General features: G+C 38.8%; 1 protein-coding gene across 1 annotated transcript in view; it reads left to right on the plus strand.

The window, feature by feature from the left end:
- The first annotated feature begins 332 nt into the window (after nucleotides 1–332).
- The window catches only part of LOC134753037 (lysosomal alpha-mannosidase-like), a 28205-nt gene continuing 10464 nt past the window's right edge, over nucleotides 333–18073 (plus strand). The window contains exons 1-8 of the mRNA XM_063688797.1: nucleotides 333–516; nucleotides 10529–10636; nucleotides 10962–11064; nucleotides 11909–11990; nucleotides 12516–12701; nucleotides 13403–13608; nucleotides 16414–16550; nucleotides 17208–17341. Of these exons, the coding sequence (XP_063544867.1) occupies nucleotides 10532–10636; nucleotides 10962–11064; nucleotides 11909–11990; nucleotides 12516–12701; nucleotides 13403–13608; nucleotides 16414–16550; nucleotides 17208–17341 (953 nt within the window). The 5' untranslated portion in view covers nucleotides 333–516; nucleotides 10529–10531. The remainder of the gene's footprint in view (nucleotides 517–10528; nucleotides 10637–10961; nucleotides 11065–11908; nucleotides 11991–12515; nucleotides 12702–13402; nucleotides 13609–16413; nucleotides 16551–17207; nucleotides 17342–18073) is intronic.

Raw genomic sequence — 18073 nt, forward strand, 5'->3', positions numbered from 1 at the left:
AACAGAGCTTTCGGGCTCTTTAAACGCCCGGATGACAACTGGAAACTCTTTAAGGCAGCACGTAATCGTTGCTACCAGATGTGTACGTACAGCGAAGCGACGATTTAATTTTATTTACCGATTTCACCGTAATGTGTGGAAATTTCACCGATGTTTGGAAATTCCTCAGATTTCTTGGCCTGGGAAAGCCCCCCAACAGCTTCAGTCAGTGCGATCTCAGCTGTTCCCGAGCAAGGTTGTGTTGTCGCAGCGCGAGGGATCATTGAAATCACGTGTCGAGTTGGCCGTTTTTTTGGGTTCAAATAAATACGAATACGTGTCTTGCAATTGTGATAAAACTGATAAATGAGGTGTTAACATTTATAAGAAATAAAATTGACCTAATGAATGATGAAAGTTTAATACAAATTTGCACTTCGACGTTTGATAAGGGTGAAATTAAAAGTGCAAAAACCTTGCTTTTTCAAGCGGTGCCGGTGCCAAACAACGACAGTCTGCTCACAAGGAAAAGCAAAGGTAAGTCATCAAGAGATTTGGAGGATATTGTAAAACTTTTAAGAAAAGCTAATCTGGAGAGTGCCCATTTTTGTTGCAAAGGACCTGCATCGTCTTCCCCTCTGTGTATTTCGAATTTTCGACCACATAGACTACTCGTCTGCTCACAGATATTCTCGTTTTGCAGCAAGATATTGCTTACATTAAGGAAAACTACGCAACACGCGAAGTGCAGTAAATGAGATTGAAAAAGTGAAGAAAGATTGCAGTCTTTGTGAACCAAGTACTGAGCATGAAGGTTTTGATTGCAATGTAAATATGAGAAGAGGAGCCTATTGTTTTCGAAAGAGTATCGCAAATAACAGTGGGCCGATGGGCCTACCTTACGTCATTTCACCTTGTTACGCGGGTCAACGGACGAGGACACTCGATAAGCCGGGTAGCGATATTCCGTCCCCCGTCTCGCTCCAGCATATAACACCACCGCATAAAGCTATCTCACCGGCAATGTCAACACTGCAAAGGTCAACAAACTGCGAACGGCCGAGCCTGCATAACAACCAGGCAGTCTGCCATCTCGCTCACACGTGCGCCGGAAGGTACTAACATTGTCACATCGGTTTTCACGACGCACGAAGCGCACCGAACGAGTGCACACGTGGAGGCCACCACCGCGCGGTTTCATACAGTGCGAAACCTGCTCAAGCGCAGATTGAGGCCCGGTTACGGCGGTTACACGTGCCGACGGCGGGCTGTCCGCGTGATAATGCCAGCGTTTGGTGAGAAACCAATTTATTGGAAATCGCGGAAGGGCTAATCCAGGGTCGAATTGTAGTTTTTAGGCGGCTGAATTAAAAATCCCGTTTTACATTTACAATGTTGATGAAGGTGCCAGCTTAAAGTGGCAAGTGTCAAATTGATGAAAATGAGTTAAAATATGATCGCACTTAAACTATCGTGAGACATATTTCAAAATATTTATCAGTACGGATTTTACTCACTATTATTTTTAGTCGCTTTTGGCGACATGTTTCGGATTCTTTGGGAATCCATCCTCAGGCACGAGTGTCCGCGGCGGTTGTACGTCGTCGTCGTGTGTTTAGTTAAAATATGGTTTAAAGAGTGTGAAGTATTAAAAGAACCAAGAGATAAAATAGTATCATCTTCAGATATTAAGTGCAGTAAATATAGATAAATAAATTAAAAAATATAAATTAAAATATATAACAAAAATATCCGCAACAAATAACAAACATTAACGGCACAAAACAATAATACAATGCCGCTAATCCTGCCGATTTGTGAGAGATTACAGAGGGAGACCATTGTGTAAATTGTTACTTATTCTCCCTAATGGACCTGTTTAATTGATTTGATAAGGTTGTTTTGGAACGATATTAACAGGTGTTTCAATACCGGTTACGAGCCCTGTAGCCTTACCACGAGTTTGACACTGACATATTCGCTAGCGTGTGCGTAACTTACTTTCTATGCATCTCGCTCGTACGGGCAATGCGAGCAAGATGTATAGAAAGTAAGTTACGCAGACGTTAGCGAATATGCCAGTGTCAAAGTCGTGGTAAGGTAACTGGTTGCAACCGCTGCCGCTGTGTGGCGCTGGCACTGTCGTCGCGTCGAGTCGTCGTGCACGGTCATAATGTGCCTCTTGTGCAAATTGTTAGTTATTCTCCCTAATGGACCTTAATTGATTTGATAAGGTTGTTTTTCGAAGCTTATCGTGCACGTGCGAATCTCTAAACAAAGATAAAAACAAGTCGCAGAGTACTTGGGGTAAAACCCGGATAGATGCCGTACTTTTTGGAAAAGCCTCATAACTTTAAAAGTTTTAATCTTACGCGAATCATTTCAGTTAAATCTTTTGTATTACTCTGAGACATGTTCTTTCTACAGTTTATGCAAAATTTTCGTTTTTCCAGAAGATGTTTTTGAGGATAGATGCCTCACAGGTTAAATTGTTAAGACAGATTACTTATGCCCTATGGAATAAAAATTAAAACTAGTAACACGAATAGATGCCTTATGGAATAAATGATTGTACTTAAGTCGCGGCATACTTAAACAGTATTATCAAAAATACTTTTATCGGACATAAATCCAAAAATAATAAACCAGGGCTTAGTTAACAATAAAGAATAAACCTAAACTGTATGAATCATTTAGAATCATTTATTCATCAATTGTGCATTACAGGTAATGAATACAGGTGTTATAAACAGTTTGTTCTCTGTAATATGTCTTGCGACGTACAATGATGCGTACCTACTAATGCTTCAAAATATATTTTTTATAATACCTATCTCATAAACTTACAATTACGAATCTCATAAAAAAGTTGTTAGAATTATAATAATGTTGTTTTTTCGGTTCGATATAGATTTTTTGAAAGTGAGGCACCTATCCAACTGGGGCATCTATCTGGGTTTCACCCTAGATAGAACTAGGTCGTCTCCAAATTTGCACACGACATTTATCAACAGTATCGTCAGTAGCCTACTATAAAAAGACGGATCCTGAAACCAAGAATTCATAGTAGCTTTGTACTTGATCGAGTCCGCGCGGTACCTTGTGGTAGGTACATCTCACAAATACTCGATATAAATTTTTCTATATTAAAACTGTTCCTGATATATCTACCTGACTTTACTTTAAGAAGCCCCTTACTGAAGAATATAACAGTAGTAAGTATTTTTATTTTTTAAGCTTATTGCGAGGTCTACAGCTCACAGAGGCACTACGGCACTAGTTATAAAACAGAATGCTTAAATTCATGAAACCGTATGAAATTTTACATAACACAGCCTGACCAGTAATATATGATCATTGTCAAGAGGGCGCTGTTCATTCTCATGTATAGGGTGACAGTTCATATAGTATGAAAAAAATAGTTCCATTGAAATTCCGCAACATGGCGCATGATCATATCATATCAGGCTTTATCTGGTAACGCCTGACCAGTAATATATAATCATTGTCAAGAGTGTGCTGTTATTATAAAATTAACCGGTCAAGTGCGAGTCGGACTCGCGTTTCAAGGGTTCCGTACATCACACAAGTTTTAACAATGTTTTATTTTTGTACGTGAAACGTGAGTGAAACTTCTCGAAAAACCCGAATGCACAGTGGCTCCGTAGTAGGCCATAATTTTAAGAAACCCATAGTGACTTGGGTAAAGATTATCTATGGCAATTTATTTATTCTATATTAAAATCTTACATTTTACATTTGGATTAAGTAATAGCCATACCACCTGAGACTTTATCTTCTTCTTCCTCGCGTTATCCCGGCATTTTACCACGGCTCCTGGGAGCCTGGGGTCCGCTTGACAACAAATCCTAAGAATTGACGTAGGCACTAGTTGTTACGAAAGCGACTGCCATCTGACCTTTCAACCCAGAGGGGGAACTAGGCCTTGTTAGGATCAGTCCGGTTTCCTCACGATGTTTTCCTTCACCGAAAAGCGACTGGTAAATATCAAATGATATTTCGTACATAAGTTCCAAAAACTCATTGGTACGACGGGTTTGAACCCGCGACCTCCGGATTGAAAGTCGCACGCTCTTACCGCTAGGCCACCAGCGCTTTTTTCACCTGAGACTTTATATAGTTTCTAAATTATTTAAGTAAGTAGTTCATTAATTTTCGGACTCTCGAAGTGAGATCGACCACGCGTAATGAATTATTGCGCGTATGAATTCGCCGCTAGGGGCGCTAGTGTAGATGGTGGTCTTTTCCATAGTTCGAAATGTCAAATGTCACTTGTCACTTCAATGACTGACAGCTGTTCTTTAGTCTTTTGGACCACCATCAACAGAGGCGCCAACTGGTGAGCAAAAAAACGATAGCCCTCATTATGAGCGCTATCAGTGACACGGTGAAGTGAAACATTGTTTACGGCACATATTTCTAAATTCTTAAATTGTTATCAATTGCATCATTATGGAAGTTGTAAACAAAGGTATGTACTATTAAACATTATTAATAACGGGTCACTCACGTATTTTAAGTCGAAAACGCTCGACATGTTTCACTCCGTACCGAGAAGCGTCATCAGGAGATTGCGTCGACGGTGACGGACCGGCGCAGACTGCGGGCCGCAGCCCTCCGCGCCCGATGACTCGGCGCGGGCGCCGGTGGCGGCAGGGGGGGGGGGGCGAGAAACTACCCTCGTTTACGGCATTATTGTCAAATGATGGGTTGCACACAACACTCACTACGTGACGCTCCTGATGACGCTTCTCGGTACGGAGTAACATGTCGAGCGTTTTCGACTTAAAATACGTGAGTGACCCGTTATTAATAATGTTTAATATGTCTGTGTCTCACGAAAGTTTTGTTGTTAAAATTGTATGTACTATTATTATTTCTTATTAGTAGCATGGTATTCATTTAATAAGATCAAATAATTTGGGGTCTACGTGACCTCCTAATGTTACCAAGCTTTTTATTAAGAGTATTCACGGTAGCTTTTAAAAGTGTCCTGTACATATGGGGCCAATGACATTACATACATAAAGTGTACATAAAGCGTAGTTATGGGATCATTGTATTTTGTTTGCTCTGTTGTGCTCTACCGAAGGCTATAAGCCCTCTACGAATTTCGTAGCACCCGCTACGAAATTTAGTTGTGTTTTTACCAATCTTGAATTATACTTTCAAACGATTTTTGGTTTTTTTTTTCGCGTTTTTTTCAGTGCACGTTTTCGAAAATGTTTATATATGAATTAAGGATGACTCACGTTAGACCGGGCCGTGTCCGGGCCGGAGCTTCCGGCGCTTCGTTTTCTATGGAAAGCATCACGTGATCACCTGTCATGTCATAGAAAAGTAAGCGCCGGAAGCTCCGGCCCGGACACGGCCCGGTCTAACGTGAGTCATCCTTTATGGTGCAATGTAACTGGTTTTTCTTCCTCCGATCACTTCAACAACTGTTGCCAGACGACGCTGAAAACATCAGTGTTGGAAATCTACAAAAATACGTAGATAATTTATGAAAACAACTATCAAGCTATTGGAAAAAGAGATCACGCAAATATAATGCCATTGCTGACCATATTGACAAGCAAAACGTAGCGAAGGGAGTGGAACATACAATTATGGAAATACGGCACGCAGGTTTTTTGAAAGTTCTGCTATTTCAGCTGAGATACTTTGTAAATACTTATTTTGTAAATACTTATTGTGTAAATAGTAGATAGCGATTATCGTTTTAATTTTTCGAGTATTAATCTGGCACCTTGCACCTAACAACCATCTCTTTTTAGCCCAGTGGTTGACTGGTAGAGAATGCCTTATGGCATTAAGTCCGCCATTTGTACTTATAATTTTATGTGCAATAAAGTTTAAATAAATAAATAACTGGTATTAAAAAAGAATGTATTGATAGATCTAGTACAATTTTGATAATATAATTCTGGAAATAAAATAAATTGCAAGAAATATATTGATTATGCGTTAGAAACAGCCCGGCAGCTTACAGGAGGATGTGGATGGTATTATATGCCAGCTTCTGTTCATAAAGTCCTCATTCATGGAGCTGGAGCAGGGATGTTGCGAATATTCGCATCCGCATCCGCATAAAATCGATGCGGAGCTTAATGCGGATGCGAATGTGGAACAGGTAGGTACAAGAACGTCTTAGCGGCGGCATAAGTGCTAGGTAATTTCGTCATTAGGAATCTCGTTTCGTTTTTGTGATTCGGACAGCGACAAGAAGTGAAAACTAGACTTATATTGACCGGGATATAGACCGTGATTACCTTTTGTATTATTTGTGAGCTCCCGATATTTCGACGCAGTTACATGCATCATGTTCACGGGTGACTGAAGATAGCGGGTGGGTGTCAAAGTTGTGTAGACAGCGCTCTGTCTACCCTCATTCTTGCGCGTCGGCTGCGTTCACTTTCAACGTTACCAACGGTCGCATTCACACTTGTTGGTCCGGTCGCGTTCACACTCGTTGGTCTGTCCAAACACACTCACGGTCTATATCCCGGTCAATATAAGTCTAGTGAAACTAACCGTGAATCATTCAAAACTCTAAGAAGTGAAAAGTTTGTTTTATTTGGACTTTAATGCGATTGTGGGGCACCTATATTCTTGTTCAAATAATAAGTTTCTTTTTTTTAAATAAAAATTACTAAAGTGTAATATTTGACGTTTTTTATGTGCCTAATCTCGACATCCGCATCCGCACCCGCGGATGTGAGCCTTTAAAAATCCGCATCCGCGGATGTCAAAAATTCTGTATCCGCAACATCCCTGAGCTGGAGTGACTGACCACGCGATGTTACCGATAGCCCCGACAGGAGAGTTTTCAGAAGAAGCTGCCGAGTTCACAAATAATAATATTATGCGTTTTAGACTTAATAATACTCGGAAGACGTCACCTCTTAAATCGTCACCTAGTAAATTCGGATAAAGCATACAATTGTGCTTTCACGTTACACGGAACTAAATATTATATATATTCTTGCTTACCGGTCAATGTCCTTGCGGATCCAAAGGAAATCTCGCCATACACTTCCTTTCTATATTTTCACATCGGTAGGCAATAATTCCACAAAAAGCACAAGTTCTATATTGTTTCCTTGGTCGTATTTTTGTAAATATGCACAATCCGTTTACGTAAACGATTTTTATATAATGATAACACGAATTAAAACCAAACGACGAAAGGCTCGAAAACTAACAGAAATTGTTGAAGCTCCCGACAACACAATATGGCCACAGAGCAGATAAAAACGGCGACTATCAGATGAAGTGAAAGAATGAAGGCAATATCCGCCATTAGTATTGTGCACATTTCCATACATATTGTATTTTTGTTCTTACTTGCGCCAGGCTGCCTAGAACCTAAAATTGTGTAAGTAACAACTGTAGCAAGTCATTTAGCGCCTGCTACTTACGCGAAATTCCAAATTTGTATGGGTGATTCGCTTCGCACCGACATTCTTAAATTCTCAGACAATTAAACTCGTAACTACTTAACTTTATCATATACTAGCTTTTGCCCGCGACTTCGTCTGCGTGGAATTAGTAATTTGGGTATCTTAATTCTTAAACAAATCTGCTTTTTAACCCATCCTTTCTTCACCCCCAAATTGGTCCACACTATACATTTCCACCCCATTTTTTACACCCTTAAGGGATGATTTCGGGGATAAAAGTTATTTTATATCATTTCCCACAGCTCAAACCATCCCCATACCAAGTTTCATCTAAATCGGTTCAGCGGTTATTGATTCCCCATACAAATTTCCACCCCCCTTTTCACCCCCTTGAGGGGTGACTTCTGGGATAAAATGTATCCTATGTCCTTCCCCGGGAATCAAACTATCTGTTTACCAAATTTCAACTAAATCGGTTTAGCGGTTTAAGCGTGGAGAGGTAACACACAGACAGACAGACAGACTTTCGCATTTATAATATTAGTATGGATATCTCAAAGAAAAACTGCCTGGAAATAGTTTGGCACTAACGTCATTTTTGATAATTTTTCAATACAAATGTTTCTTGAAGCGGTTTAAGCGCCATACATATTTAAGGTCTATATTACTTGCACAAAATTGGTGTCTCGAAGGTCTCAATACATCATTATTTGCAAATCTTACACGCTTATAGAATTCTTTAATTACTTAGCAATTATACAATGAAACAGCTGTGTTATCTGGAACAGCTGTGTCACAAAATTTGGGTATATAAGCAAAGTCAGAATAAACTTTTCCCTCATTAATAGAAGATCCGTAGATTCACTTAAGCTCATATCCTTACTTGCTCTGGTAAGTCTAATAAATTATATCTTATTGATTACTTTTGTGTATTTCTGTAATGTTTTTATGGATGGTATAGAAAGGATCGCAATCTCTTATGGCAGAATTGTTGTAAAAGTGACCGCGTTAAGCTTTAAATAGTAGTTCCTAATCTCTCCGGTGGCGCTAGTTAGGCTCTGAGACCAAACAGTATTGTAATATACAGGAGACTCTATGACATGAACCATAGAGGTATAATAATGTAGAGATGAAATGGGGGAGGGAATCATCTGTGAAAATTTTTAACTGTCTAGCTATCACGGTTCATGAGATACAGCCTGGTGACAGACAGACAGACGGACAGACGGACAGCGGAGTCTTAGTAATAGGGTCCCGTTTTTACCCTTTGGGTACGGAACCCTAAGAAGCATAAAGGCAACACGTCTCTGCTGACGGTCTTTATCAGTAAATAAGTATATTAGGTACCTACTTGGCAAATAAGATAAAAAATTCCAAATGTCGAGAAATGATGTAGATTAAACTGCTAAAGTAGATATCAGTTTGGTTATATGTTTACATCATCCGATAGATAAGGTTAGATTGATTGATGTGCAGTCCCTGGCAAGCTCGACCGAATTTCACCTTCCCATACAAACCGAGTTTCGTTCTCATTTTAAAACTGCGTGTTGGATTGTAACAATGAGGGCTTACGCGTATGAATTCGCCGCTAGGGGCGCTAGTGTAGATGGTGGTCTTTTCCATAGTCCGAAATGTCAAATGTCACTTGTCACTTCAATGACTGACAGCTGTTCTTTAGTCTTTTGGACCACCATCAACAGAGGCGCCAACTGGTGAGCAAAAAAACGATAGCCCTCATTGTAATGAAACTTTGCAAATACAATGACATGAGGTATATCTATGCCAGTAATTGGTTTATTTAGGTAGCTCCAGTTTATAAAACAAACGAAATAGAGCAAAAACAAGTTTTGCATGAAAAACTTAAATTCGCTGTATTTTAAACAAGTTTGGGAACAAATCAAATTATTTTATTAAATATTTTGATTTGTGTTTTTTTTTAAGTAGTCACACTACTATATATAAAAACAAAGACGCCTATTCTTACTAAGATGGCATATAGTCGAGAAATTCGGACGGGCACCGCCGTGGCGGGGTGGCCTAGGGGTTCATGGCGTTAGCCGCGATAGCTAAAGACGCCGGTTCGAATCCGGCCTTCACCACTGGAGGGCTTCGTCATTTTTTCTTTAATATATGACATCTATTACAGTTTTCGTTTTTTTAACTATGGTATCTGAAGCTACATAAACTATATTACAGGCATAGATATAATATATCTTATCCTATTGTAAGTACAAAGTCAGGGCAATCAGCTAGTCGTTTTAAAATGAGAGCGTAACTACGTTTGTATGGAGAACCGAGCTTGCGGGGACTCTTAAACTGAAAAACATATATTATTGCATAAATATGTCAACTGTAAACACGGAGTGGTTTTGCAACACGAGTAGATAGCGCTTATATAATACTACTACAGGGATTAATACTTTATTTATATCTTCTACCCGCATACACATTTCTAGACGACCTGTCTGGCCTAGTGCCTAGTGGGTAGTGACCCTGCCCATGAAGCCGATGGTACCGGGGGGATACCGCCGTTTAGCCAAAATATTTTTCGCCAAATTTCACTTCCCAACAAACTTATGGCATCAGTTTCATTTCCTAAATGAAATTTTAGCAAGTTTTTTACTTCGCAACCATTTCATTTCCCAACCCCATACTTGCGAAATGAAAATGACGTACTTGGTTGGGTTAGGTTGGATTATGAAAATTTGCGAAATGAAATTTTGCCAAATGATAATTTGCGTAAAATAGACTTTGGGAAACGTTTTTTGGCAATACATTAGTAAACCATTTATTTATGTTTTCTGAATCATGGGTGTTTTCAATGTGTCTATCCCACAGCTCAGCTCAGTACTTAGTCCATCGCTTTCACCCATTAGTTCATTTTAAATTCCATTAACTATCAATAGTCTCAATAGCCCTTACATCCTGGCGGGTGCTGCCTCTACGTGCGTCGTTTGACAGGGAAAAATGGCAGCATCCACTCGGTGTACCCCTTTCATTAAAAGTGTCAAAAGGGCTTTTACGTGTTGACTTCGACTCCGCGCACGCCACCAAAGGTCCGAAACACCATTGTCCATTATGCCGTGATGAGAAAGACATACAATATTAAAATATTTCTATTTCAGGAAATGCAGCGTTGGTTGCTGTTGCTAGGCGTAGTCGGGCTGGTGTCTACGGTGCCTACGTCCTTCGACGAGATCACTCCGAGAGATGGTGAAAGCTGCGGTTACGATGTGAGTACTTTTAAATGACGGGAGAGATCCCTTAACGGATCTTTATTTACTAACTTAATAAACTGTATTTTTACTGAGAAACCGAGTTTGAGATTATAATTTGGATGAAAATACCGGTATTTGATCCCTGAAATATGCACCTATTTATTTATTTAATCGTATGGCATAGTAAAACAGTTATAAATACAAATTTAGTCCACTCGATGGCCTCGTCGCTAAGGACGATCAGATCTTCAGGAGGTCCATTGGCATAGCGCGTTATGGGGCAATCCTCTATTATATGTTTAATAGTTTGAGCAGCCTCACCACAATGTTTTTGTTTCAGAGCTGTACCGAAGCAGAGCCAGGAGTCCTCAACGTACATTTAGTAGCGCACACGCATGATGACGTCGGCTGGCTAAAGACTCTCGACCAGTACTACTATGGAAGTAAGTTATATCAATCAAATACTTGTTTAATAGGGAATACCCTAGTTATGCATTTTTTATCTACATATCTACAATATAATATATTCAGAAACGATAAGCTAACGGCCTATATTTAAAAACATGTATCTGTGGGTGCATCGTAATACTTTACGTTATCGATAACCGATACCTTAATTACATTCAAATTTAGAACATCTCTGAGAAACAAAGAAATTTGATTTGGCCTCTATTCTAATATCAGTCGAGATGACGTTTTGTTTGAAATGAAGTGTCAGTTGCAATTGTTGCAAACAATTTTGTCAAATTTCGCATTTTACTTCATGTCGAACGATATGGCAGTCTGTCTCTGAATTAAAAAAAACCGGCCAAGTGCGAGTTGGACTCGTTCACGAAGGGTTCCGTACCATTACGCAAATAACGGTTAAAAAAATCACGTTTGTTGTATGGGAGCCCCACTTAAATAGTTATTTTATTCTGTTTTTAGTATTTGTTGTTATAGCGGCAACAGAAATACATCATCTGTGAAAATTTCAACTGTCTAGCTATCACGGTTCATGAGATACAGCTGATACAGCCTGGTGACAGACGGACAGACAGACAGACAGCGGAGTCTTAGTAATAGGGTCCCGTTTTTACCCAAAAAACAACGGATGCGTGATATATAGGGCAATTTTTTTATTTATAAGTTTTTAATTTTTAAGTGTTATAGATAATAAAAGTTGTTTTTTCGTAAGTAAGTATATCACAGTAGCAAATTTCATACCTACACTAATTAAGAACTTATCGCAGATTTTGTTGTTTTTATTGCAGATTATTTTTTATATTTTACACCAATTCGTTTCAGGTCGAAACACCATTCAGTCTGCCTGCGTCGAGTGTATCCTGAATTCAGTCGTGAAAGAACTATGGTTAGACCCCAAAAGGAAGTGAGTTATGTAAACATTCCAATAAATTTTTGTATTAAAGAAAAATGGAAAAATTCCCAATCCCCGGCAAGAACGAACTTACGTCTTTTTTGATCACCGGTCCAATCGCTACTACGAGAATTTAGTATAGACTGTATAGAGGCGTATTGTCAAAATAAATTTTGTAGTCACAGTATATTTACTGCCATCTTTCGACACATGATTAAAACTTTTAGAACGCCATTTGACTTTGATCCTTGTTCTTTTACTGATGATGTGTTAAAATTGTTAAATATCAAACGGTGTCGCCATCATCACGTTTTTTTCTTACATTTTATTTATCTTATACGGAGTTATATATATATTTGCTACTACCAACTGAGCTATATATTTCATTAGTTGCCTATTTATTGACGAGTCTCTAACGTCTCTAACAAAGATTAAATACTTTATTGCCACAAAAAGGTACAAAATATAAACTAACCCAACTTAAAATAACTATTCTAGTAATATTGACAAGATAATTAAAACCGATTTGATTTCCAGATTCATCTACGTAGAAACAGCGTTCTTCTGGAAGTGGTGGGTGGCCCAGCCTGCGTTCGTGAAGTCCCAGGTTCACACCCTGGTGAGGCAGGGGCGGCTGCAGTTCGTAGGCGGGGCTTGGAGTATGAATGATGAAGCAGCCAGCCACTATCAGAGCACTGTTGACCAGTTCACTTGGGGACTACAGTGAGTACTTATTTTAGTCGTTACACTTTTGCTAATCCAGTTTGATAGTTCACTTAGGGGCTGGCTGGGAAGTGCCTGTGTCATACTTTGCTACTCTTACTTATTAAAGACGTCACAGTCAGGTCACAGTGCGTGGAAATTACACGATTTTCTCTGAAAATGTGACGCGTATTTTACCAATGATGGCTCCAGTTTGACTGCTCAAGTTGATGTCTCTTTACGACGCCATATTTTTTCTTGTAACTGCAATAGTATTTCACGCGTAAGATATTAGATTGGTCGTTCTCACACTGTGTTAATCTCGACGACCGGTCTGGCCTAGTGGGTAGTGACACTGCCTGTGAAGCCGATGGTCCTGGGATCGAAACCCGGTGACGACATTTATTTGTACTGTGATGAACACAAATATTTGTTCCAGAGTCATGGGAGTATTCTATGTATATAAATATGTATGTATTTATCTATATAAGTAATGTATATCGTCGCCTAGCACCCATAGGGCTAGGTTGATCTGTGTAATAATAATAATTATTATTTATTTATAATTAGTAAGAGACGGGTGACGGGTAGTACTTATATCTCGGACATGATCACGGCCCCATATTGTCTCGGTACCTACACTCGTGTGTAAGCATATACTATATTATTTTTTTCGGTGTTCTATTGGTCGGTTTTTATTTGTTAAATTTATTTATTTCCAGAAAATTAAATGACACGTTCGGCGAATGTGGGCGTCCGCGTGTCGGCTGGCAGATCGACCCGTTCGGGCACTCGCGGGAGTTCGCCGCCAATCTGGCGTCCATGGGCTATGACGGCCTGTTCCTCGGCCGCATCGACTACCAGGACAAGGCTCTTCGGCTCAAAGAGCGAACTATGGAGATGCTGTGGCGAGGAAGCGACGACCTAGGTGAGAAAATGGTGGAAAATGTCGCACCGGCCGTCGGGGACAGGCGGGTTGGTCAACACCTTCTCGTAACTCATGAGGCCCTGGTACTTGCTCCGGGCTAAATTCAATTTTTAGACAGTTTTTTTCTCGATTTTGGCCACCGTAGCCTATGGAGACTAACAAGCAACGCTAAGCAGTTTTCGTAGTCTATGGATGTTGCTATATTAAGGGTGTCACATGCGCGTTTCTGACTTATGAAGCAATTGTTTCTACTATACAATCTAAAATAGTACGTTACTACAGAGGCCGTGAAGCAAGGGGTTGCCGGCCGAATAGAACGTAGTGACTTAGGCCGGCAACACCTTAACTAGTGCTTTTCTCAAACATTGCAATGAAATAATCATACAAATATGATGATGATGATGATTGTTTCATGTTCTACTGTGGTAGGTTATTTAGTGCATGGGGTATTATAAGGGAACGAAAATTTTATTATTTTTCCGCTACGACGCACGGTTTAGGAGATACAGCCCTATAAAGATATTTATTTTATTTCTTTTTTTTATATTAATTAGGGGTGTCTTAAAGAGGAAAATAATTTTATTATTTTTGCGCTACGACGCACGGTTTAGGAGATACAGCCCTATAAAGATATTTATTTTATTTCTTTTTTTTATATTAATTAGGGGTGTCTTAAAGAGGAAAATAATTTTATTATTTTTGCGCTACGACGCACGGTTTAGGAGATACAGCCCTATAAAGATATATATTTTATTTCTTTTTTTTATATTAATTAGGGGTGTCTTAAAGAGGAAAATAATTTTATTATTTTTCCGCTACGACGCACGGTTTAGGAGATACAGCCCTATAAAGATATTTATTTTATTTCTTTTTTTTATATTAATTAGGGGTGTCTTAAAGAGGAAAATAATTTTATTATTTTTGCGCTACGACGCACGGTTTAGGAGATACAGCCCTATAAAGATATTTATTTTATTTCTTTTTTTATATTAATTAGGGGTGTCTTAAAGAGGAAAATAATTTTATTATTTTTGCGCTACGACGCACGGTTTAGGAGATACAGCCCTATAAAGATATTTATTTTATTTCTTTTTTTAATATTAATTAGGGGTGTCTTAAAGAGGAAAATAATTTTATTATTTTTGCGCTACGACGCACGGTTTAGGAGATACAGCCCTATAAAGATATTTATTTTATTTCTTTTTTTATATTAATTAGGGGTGTCTTAAAGAGGAACGAAAATTGTATTATTTTTGCGCTACGACCCACGGTTTATTATATACAGCCCTAAAAAGGTTTTGTTTTGCTTTTTTTTTCAATAATAATTAGGGTTTTCTCAAAGGGAACCGAAAATTTGATTATTTTTGCGCTACGACGCACGGTTTAGGAGATACGCCACAATAGTTTTTTTTTTTTTTTTCATTTTTTATTGTGTTATTTACAAATTACTCAAGGGTTACCTACGGTGGAACGAAAATGATATAACCTGTTTGTAAACTGAAAAAAAAATGTATATATTTTATAATATTGTCTTCGGTTACCGCGATAGTTACTCATGAAATAAAACTATGAAAACGGATTGTATCGCGTATATTGAATTTATCATACATCCCGACGTTTCGAACTCTTTACAGCGTTGGTGGTCAACGGGTGACAATATACGCGATATAATCCGTTTTCATAGTTTTATTTTCATGTATATATTTTCATAGAAAATAATTTAATTTGTTCTTAACCTGTTTGTGTTTAAAATGTTTTATTTCATAAATACAAAGGCGTCGCGTCGGGCGCAGGGAGGGGAGGGCAGGCTGCCTCTCCTCCTGGAGATAAAATTTGTAACTAAATTAATGCCTTCCCCTTCCACTTGGGCATGGGCCGTATCAACAGAACTGCTCCCTAGCCTATCAGCTGTGGCGACGTCCTTGCATAAATAAAAACTAGTTTAGAAAGAAGAAAGAAAATACTTTTTCCCCTCACTAGCTCGGAAAGCTGTCTTTTATCCTTTAATACAAGCGGGGAAAAACGCATTTTATCCACTAGTGTTAGTGTAGTTGACCTTGGATAGAGCGTGTTTAAGTAGCTTTTGACAGATAACAAAACGTAAAACGCTCATAATAATGGTTCGTTCGATATTAATTATCATGAATACCTAAATGGTTTGAGAATTTAATAAAAAATACCAAATTTAGATTTATTTAATGATTTTAAGTCATAAACCTTGGATTGCATAAGAAACTTTTGTTTTTTTTAATGATGTTGAATGTAATTCTGAACGCACAAGTTGAGTCGAACATACAATACACAACTTCCAGAGTTCTCTGTTATAATATCGTATTATCGTAAAAAAATTAGTGATTCCAGTGATGAAGATGATCTAACGCCTGTGGATGTTGCACTTTTCTCGCTATAGTGAGGGGAAAAGTTTTGTGTTACACACGGGTGCAAATATATTTTACTTCTCGTGTGTTGAAACACTCGTTACGCTCAGGATTCTATTTTAGAACCACTCGCTTCGCTCGTGGTTCAACTATAGAATCCTTTCGCTTGCTCGTGTTTCAATTCCACACTCGCGGGTAAAATACAACTTTGCACCCTTGTATAACAAATAACTATTATTTAACGCCACAACATGACATACAGACATAAAAAAACATTTGGACGCTAAAATAGGACGTAGTAATGCCGCGGCAATCCGTGGCGCTGGTTTTCAGTGAGGACCTGACTTAAAACTATGAGTAAGTGGCGACACTTACTCCAAACACACGAAAAACAGACATAAAAAAGTAAGTATAATTGTTGTTCCAGGCAAGTCATCCGACATCTTCACCGGCGTGCTGTACAACACTTATGCACCCCCTACCGGCTTCTGTTTCGACGTGTTTTGCGAGGACGAGCCGATTATAGACGATGTCTCCTCGCCTATGTACAATGCCGATGCTAAGGTAACAGAGTTAGACCGAGCTAACTCTGCAGCGAATTTGATAGCAGTCATAAAACGTCATTAAACCCTATAGGAATATTATCGGAACCCTTTGTGCTACGTTGACTTGACACAGTCACAGTAGGTAATCATAATCATTGTTCGGATTAATCCCTGCAGCTTCTTTTCGCCATCGCCCTACGCGACAACATTACCATCCTCACCACTTAGATGGTTGGCAGTCCTCAACTGTGCGTTTCTCTAGAAACTTCCTGCCTCGCACAGCTAAACTGTGGAATGAACTGTCGCCTGCGGTATTTCCGGACCGATATGACCTTCAAACCTTCAAGAAAAGAGCGTATTCCCATCTTAAATTCCGGCAACGCACTTACAACCCCTCTGGTGTTGCGGGTGTCCATGGGCGGCGGTAATTGCTTACCATCAGGTGATCCGTCTGCTCGTTTGCCTCCTATTTCATAAATAATAATAATAATAATTGGTGTGCACGGGTTAGCTTAGCAATCACTGGGCGTATGATAAACAATTATAAACGTGATAATGACAGAATAAATCGTCTTGTTTCTATAAAAAAAGAGAATGTAACCCTATGTTTTGTTAGCAAGAGTGACATTTGCTCTATAATGTCGTTGTCGCGTCGATAACAGCAACGCGCTTGCAGGTGGCAACGTTCCTAGAGGTAGCCGCAAACATGTCGAAAGCCTACCGAACCAACAACATCCTGGTGACGATGGGGGAAGACTTCTTCTATCAGGACGCGTCGCTGTGGTTTAACAACCTTGACAAGCTTATAAAGTAAGTGCACGCAAATTATACAAGATCATACAGTTGTTGTTGTTGGGTATTATTTCACGGATTTCACGGACTCATAATTCTCGCGACCGCCAACTTAACTCTTCTGGCAATATGTCTCTGTCCATCCCTTTTCACCGAACCGGGTTCATGTCGTATTCGTTCACTGTGCAGGTGGCGCGCCTTTGGAACGGACTTCCTTTTAACATAAAAAATGCGCCAAATAAGTTCGCGTTCAAAAAATCCTTACGTGCTTTCTATGCTAGCGGAAAGAAAGTTTCTTAGTGTATTTTTATTAGTTTCATAATGAGTCTCGTCGTTATTTATATATATATTATATATAGTATATATGTATATTATATTTGTATATATGTGATTATATGTTATTTTTATTTTATTTTTGCTGTTGTATTTGTAGCACCGCCCACAATTTCTCTGCTTAGCCTTAAGGTTGACTGGTAGAGAATGCCTTATGGCATTAAGTCCGCCTTTTGTACTGTAAAGTTTTCTTTTGTGCAATAAAGATTAAATAAATAAATAAATAAATAATTTTACAAATATAAAATTGCACGATTTTAGCCACAGTTTAGTACGAGCTAAATGGAAGCTGCTTGATATCAATCAATCAATACCTAATCATTTATTTCGACCAAAAGTACATAATGTGATAGTAATCATACATACTTGTACTTAAATCTAGGGTTAGTACAAAGTTACAAACATAACATTAAAAGA

This window comes from Cydia strobilella, chromosome 26 (genome assembly GCF_947568885.1).
Source record: "Cydia strobilella chromosome 26, ilCydStro3.1, whole genome shotgun sequence".
Taxonomy (NCBI): domain Eukaryota; kingdom Metazoa; phylum Arthropoda; class Insecta; order Lepidoptera; family Tortricidae; genus Cydia; species Cydia strobilella.